Source organism: Orycteropus afer, unplaced genomic scaffold (assembly GCF_000298275.1).
Source record: "Orycteropus afer afer isolate SDZICR_OR568_19922 unplaced genomic scaffold, OryAfe1.0 scaffold00089, whole genome shotgun sequence".
Taxonomy (NCBI): Eukaryota; Metazoa; Chordata; class Mammalia; order Tubulidentata; family Orycteropodidae; genus Orycteropus; species Orycteropus afer.
This window is the reverse complement of record NW_006921676.1, coordinates 3,290,761-3,297,275: the sequence shown is the minus strand read 5'-3', so window position 1 is coordinate 3,297,275 and position 6,515 is coordinate 3,290,761. Positions and strand designations below refer to the sequence as shown.

The following is a 6,515-nucleotide window of genomic DNA, read 5'->3' as shown; positions in this document are numbered from 1 at the left end:
AGGGACCATTCCCTGGAGAAGAATGTCATGCTTGGTAGAGTGGAGATCGACAAAAGAGGGGGAGGCCTTCAACGAGATGGATTGACATGGTGGCTGCGATGATGGGCTCAAGTATAGCAGGGCTTGTGGGGCTGGTGCGGGATCGGGCAGTGTTTCGTTCTGCTGTGCATGGGGTTGCTATGAGTCGGAAACAACTCGACGGCACTTGACAACAACAACAACAAATTTGTTGAAACTTGTTTTGTGGCCTAGCATATGGTTTATTCTGGAAAATGATCCCACATGCACTAGAGAATGTGTATGTATTGTTCTGATGGTGGATGGAATGATGGCTTATGGTTTTACTTAAGTTCCCAATGTCCTTAGTGATCTTTTTAGAGGCTCTGTCTCTAATTGAAAGTGATATGTTGAAGTCCCCTCCTATTATTGTGGAGTTGTCTATTTCTCCTTTATTTTAGTCAGTATTTGTTTTATGTATTCTGGATCATAGCTGTTAGGTGCATATATATTTATAACTGTTATGTCTCCTTGTTGGATTAACCCTGTTATTATTATGTAATACCCTTCTTCATCTCTTGTGATACATTTTGACTTACAGGCTATTGTATCCGGTATCATTATGACCATCTCTGCTCTTTTTTGCTTACTGGTTGCATGGAATGTTTTTCCCCATTCTTTTATTTTCAGTCTGTTTGTGTCCATGTGTCTAATGTTTTTTATAGACAGCAAAAGGATGAATCATGTTTTTTTAAAAATCCATTCTGACACTCTGCCTTTTGCTTAGGGTGTACAGACCATTTACACTTCACCAAAAAAAAACCAAAACAAAACACTGCCATTGAGTCAATTCAGACTCATAGTGACCCCCATTGAGTTTCCGAGGTAGTAAATCTTTACAGAAGTAGATTGCCCAGTCTTCCTTCTATGGAGTAGCTCGTGGGTTTGAACTGCCAGCCTTCTAGTTAGTAGTCAAATGCCTTAGGCATTATGCCACCAGAGCGCCTTATTTACACTTAAGGTTACTAAAAAACAAAATGCTTATGTCACTCATTGTGCAATTTTTTGAAGGAGGAGTGTTTCATATCTTCTTTGTTTTTTTATTCTGATATTTCTGTTTTTGTTTGTATTTTGCTGCTTTCTTGTGATGAGCCTTTTTGCTTTCTTCTTTCTTTTCTTCTGAATGTTTTTTGTCAATGATTTCTTAGTACTTAACACATATATTACATTCTACAACTTACCATATATATTACATCACATAACCTAAAATTGCTACAACATTTGTCATATGAACAACAATTACATACAACTTTAACATGATAAATCTATTCCCGATATGCTCTTCCTTCTCCCATTTCTGTTGGTATGTCTTGATTAACAGTGTTAAAAACCCACTGCCATTTAGATGATTCCAACTCGTAGCAACCCCCATTAGGTTTCTGAGGTGGTAAATCTTTACAGAAATAGATTGCTTGGTTTTCCTTCTGTAGTGTGGCTGGTGAGACGAACCACCGACCTTCTGATTAGCAGTCAAATGCCTTAGGTGCTGCACCACCAGAGCTCCTTGATTAACACTGCTATACAACCTGTAGTCAATAAGCTTACTTTGTACTTATTTCCTACAAACTTGATCTTGTATTGTTTATAGGATTTAATTACTGAGTTTTTTCACTGAAAATAATCATATTCTTGGTCTTTACAATTGCCCATGTTGTTGCATGTTTTGGAGACCTTTTTCTCTCATTTTTTACCCCATGTGTACATACAAATGTTTTTTTAATGCTTTTTCCTTTCCATTTGGAGTACTCCCTTAAGTAATACTTGCCAACCTAGTTTGGTAGTTGCAAATTCCCAGAGCTTCTCTTTGTCTGGGAATATCCTGGTTTCTCCCTCATTTTTGAATGACAGCTTTGCTGAGTAAAGAATTCTTGGTTGGCAATTGTTTTCTTTCAGTATTTTGTATACATATTCCACTGTCTTCTGTCCTCTAGAGTTTCTGGGGAAAGAGCCACGCTGATTCTTAGGAAAGTCCCTTGGTATGTTATATTGCATTTTTCTCTTGCTGCTTTCCGAATTCTCTCCTTGTCTTTGGTTTTCAAGAATTGTATTAAGATATGGTAAGGAATTCATCTTTTTGTGTTTCTTCTAATTGTGGTATGTGTAGCTTGCTGTATTGGCCGGCTTTGTTCTCTGTTCAGGTCTGGGAAATTCTCTTTCATTTTTTCTTGGAAAATTGTTTTTATGCCTTTGTTGTCAGTGCTCTGGGATGCTAGTAATTCTAATGTTAGATTTTTTTTTTTATTTAATCCTGTATTTCTGTTTGAGTTTGTTCACTTCCTTTGTTCTTTTCTCTTGTTTCTCTTCAGACTTGGTAAGTTCAGTTATTTTGTCGTCTAATTCATTTATTCTATCTTCTATCTGTTCAACTTTATTGTTATTTCTCATTTTTTCTAATGCATTTGCTTTATTCTTCAATTCCATTTTCTCTTCCGATTTTATGTATTTGCTTGCTTTTATGATGTTCTCAGTTTCCATGTTGAGTCTTTCCTTTTGTTCCTCCATTTGTTTCCTGATCTCTAGTAGTTCTGTGTGCCTTTTGCTTTCTTTAAACATATTTAGCACTGTAGTCTGAAAATTTTCAATTCTTTCCGTTAGTCTGGCCTCCATAGGATAAATTTCTCTTCTTCATGTCTTCCTATTGATTAGGTCTTCTGCTATTATTTTGTGTGTTTTACTATTTTTCGTTGAACTTGGGCCACTCTGTTTTGTGTGTGTATGTATTTATTTATTTACTTTAAAATTTGTATTCTGGTTTTTGTGGGAAATTTTTTCTTATTAGGAGCTCCACTGGCACAGTGGCCAAGAGCCTGCATGCCAACTGAAAGGCCAGGGCCCACACTCACTAGTTGCTCCACAGGAGAAAGATGTGGCATCCTCAAAGACTCACAGCCCTGGGAACCCCATGCAGCATTTCCACTCATAGCAACAGGGGTGCTATGAATCAGAATCAACCCAGTGGCAGTGGGCTTTGTATCTTATCTTGGGAACCACTAGAGGGCACTCTTCAGATTTTTTTCAGTGCTGATTAAGGAGTTATGGAGGGAGTAGCTGGTCACCAACACTGATGTAAGTGGTGGGACTCAACTTTCCTGTAGCAAAGGTTGGGGCCTTTCTAAGTCTTTCCCTCACAGGTACCCCTGGACAGGCTCTCCTACAGTATCCCATTGTGAGCAGGGAGCCAGCCATTTCCCTCTGTGTTGCCTGTCCTTGCAGTTCTGCCCTATCCTAGTGCTCATCCATCTTGGACCTCAGCAAGATTGAACAGCACTTTCTCTCAGTGCCACGGTCTCCCTTCACCTCCTCCCAATTGCAAGGCACACCAAAATATGAACACCAAAACATGTGCAAACTCCCATGTCCAATCTTCACCTTAAAAAATCTGGCTACAGCTTCCTCTGATTAGCTCCCTTTCTGTGTTCCCTGTTTGAAGTGTTACCCAGCCCCATCCCAAAGTGGCTGCAATGAGATGTCAGTGGTTAGGTTCTCCCAGCTTCTGTGCCATAACTGTTCCTCCTCTTCTTCACTTCTGGACTCATCCTGCCTCTCCAGCTCTCCAGTTCTAAGATCTTAGTCTGTGTTTATTTTTATTCATTGTTCAGTGGCTGTCTTAGGCTGGGCTTTCTAGAGAAGCAAAACCAGTGAAGCTTATAAATATATATATATATAGAGAAATTTATCTCAATGAAATGGCTCCAACAATTGTAGAAGCTGGCAAGTCCCAAGTCTGTGGGTCAGACATCAAGCTGGAGGCTTCTCCTGATTCACACAGCTGCAGGGATAACAAATCCAAGATCAGCAGCAGCATAGCAGGCTGCTGGCTTCAGAGGCTGATAGATCCAGTGTTGGCAGGTAAAATGGCAGATTGTTGGCTATGAAGGCAAGAATCCCAAAATTGGCAGGCAATATGCCAGGCCACTCGTTCAAGTCCGGGCTCTGGGGATGATGATGACCCAAATACAAGATCAAGATCCAGCAGAAAGCCACAGAATTTTCCCAGGACATCCATATATATTCGAAGTAGGCCACTGCCCTGAGGAAACTCCCCTTCAACTGATTGGCTGTTCATAGTACATCTCATCATGGAGGTGATTACATTATGTCATGTCTCATTGTAGGGGATGACTATGTTATGACTGCTAAACCACTTAAAATCATGGCCCAGCCAAGTTGACACTCAGCCTTAACTATCACAGTGGGTTAGTTGCTGGGGAAGTAAATGGGAACATTCACTCACTTTGCTGTCTTGTTCTGTTCTCTTGTCATATACTTTTAATTATTTATTAAACTATTTCTATTATAACATACTCTTAAAGTAATATTTTACTAACATTATAATTTCTCAGCTTCTTAAGAAACCAGAAAAGGGAGAGGAACCAACCACAGAGAAACCAAAAGAAAGAGCAGAGGAAATTGATATTGGAGATGGAAAATGGGAAAAATTTCCTACCTGTGCAGTCATAAAATCCAAGCCCTTAGAAAGCTCACTGAAGGAGCTCAAGGAAAAGTGAGTCATTAAATATTAAGAAGTTGTTATCAAGTCATGTTCAGTATGCTCTGCCAATATGCACTCTTATATTTTATATTATACTTGTACATTTTGTTTTTGATTCTCATCAGTCATGCCAGGAACTTAATAAGCACATTCAGTCTGTAGTCTCAAGTCTCTCTTAAAATCTTCTTCTGTTGTTTCCTTAACTGTTGCCTCTTTTTACCTGTTCATTTTTCTCCTTTATCTTCTTTTAAGACTCCTTTTATTCCATGTTAGGTATTCAAGATCTGTCCTCTCAGTTTCCTTTATAATTTTAGTCACTTTTAAATTTTGTTTTGAGATATCTTATCCCTTTGATCATCCAGACTGCCAGATTGGATCTCAACAGTGATCAAACCCTCCTTCAGTTTATCTACAGAATTTTAATTAAGATTCAGCCTTTAAAGACTAGAAATTTTGTTTTTCAAGTGTGTGAATATATGCACACCAAAACATGCCAGCACAACTTCCATACTTATAATTCACTGACATTGATTACATTTTATATGTTGTGCTACCATTCGTGCTATCCTTTTTGAAAGGTTTTTTTTTTTTTTTTGATGCAGAAACGGAATAATTTAAGTGCTATAATTCTCTTCTATGAGTTGTCATCCATCTCCTCCAGTTGTTATATTTGACCAGTAGCAATTAATCCTCTGTGTTCTGCTTATTGTACCTATTCTCCCTGCTGACTGCCCATAGGTGCATTATTCTGCTCCTTTGCCTGCTCATAATGTCCAGCTCCTATGAAGGTAGCTCAAGCATGGCTTATCTATGAATGGGAGAAACACACAGTCTCTGCTATGTGGGCCAGAGAGGGACCAGCCAGATGGTAGTAAGGAGACACTTGTTCTCTAGGATTTGGAAGCCCTCAGGGTTTGGTCACCTCCACCACAGGCCTACTGAGCCACATATAGGCTAGAGTTGCCCTTCCTCAGGTTACCACAGAATTCTTTGGGTTGTGGTCTCTACAAGATCGTCAGTCTTGTCATCTTTACCCCAGGGTTCCTGCCCACTTGCATCTAGCTCCCACAGGGCCTTCTGTTTTCCTGGCTGCTCTGCTCAGAGTTGATGATTAGAAGCTGGATTTTACTTGGAAGGGTAGGTGGTAAGGTCATGTGATTAGGCTGCCATTTTCCCAGAATCACAATTATCTGAATGATTTCTTCCTTTTTAACACACAATTTTTCTAAAGTGTTTTTTTCTCTTTTTGGGGGGATATTAGTTTATTGAGTTATTTATAAAATTTTATATAATTTATCTTTGTGGTTTATGGGATGGGAGGTTGTATTATCAAGAATTATAAGTGTTCTTATTCTCATGTTTCTAGCATGAATTCATACTTTGCTTGTAGATCCCCCATTGTCCCTGTCAGTCTTACCATTACATCTGATTGATGGATGAACCACAGATGATGTATAAGATATTTTTCCTGTAGTTTGTAGAAGGAAAAGACTTTAAGAACCAAATGAGCTAAGCAAGAATTCTTTTACTATTCACTTGATATTTTGATATATATATACATATAATTAATCTGGCATTATTAAATTTCACTTCATTTTAGCTCTGCTTGGAGCAGAAACTTAAGTTGTCAGTACCAGCTTTGACCATGCTGGATGTTCCTCTACCGTTTCCTAGATGGATGCTCTTGGGGAAAATTCCTTGACCTATTTTAGCCTCATTTACTTTATCTGTAAAAACAGAGGGGAATGTGTGTGTGTGTGTGTGTGTGTGTGTATAAGCTCTAGTGGTATAGTACCTAAGGCATTTGACTGCTAACCACAAGACTGGTGGTTCAGACTCACTAGCCACTCCTCAGAAGGAAGACTGGGCAATCTACTTTCTGCCTGAGAAACCCAAGGAGGGGTTGCTATGAGTCAGAACCGACTTAAAGGCAGTGAGTTTGGTTTGGTTTTTATATATACATATA

General features: G+C 38.9%; 1 protein-coding gene across 1 annotated transcript in view; it reads left to right on the top strand.

The window, feature by feature from the left end:
- The window catches only part of UPF3A (UPF3A regulator of nonsense mediated mRNA decay), a 53,858-nt gene that overhangs the window by 42,168 nt on the left and 5,175 nt on the right, over positions 1 to 6,515 (top strand). The window contains exon 8 of the mRNA XM_007942399.1: positions 4,401 to 4,561. Coding sequence (XP_007940590.1) covers positions 4,401 to 4,561 — 161 coding nt within the window. The remainder of the gene's footprint in view (positions 1 to 4,400; positions 4,562 to 6,515) is intronic.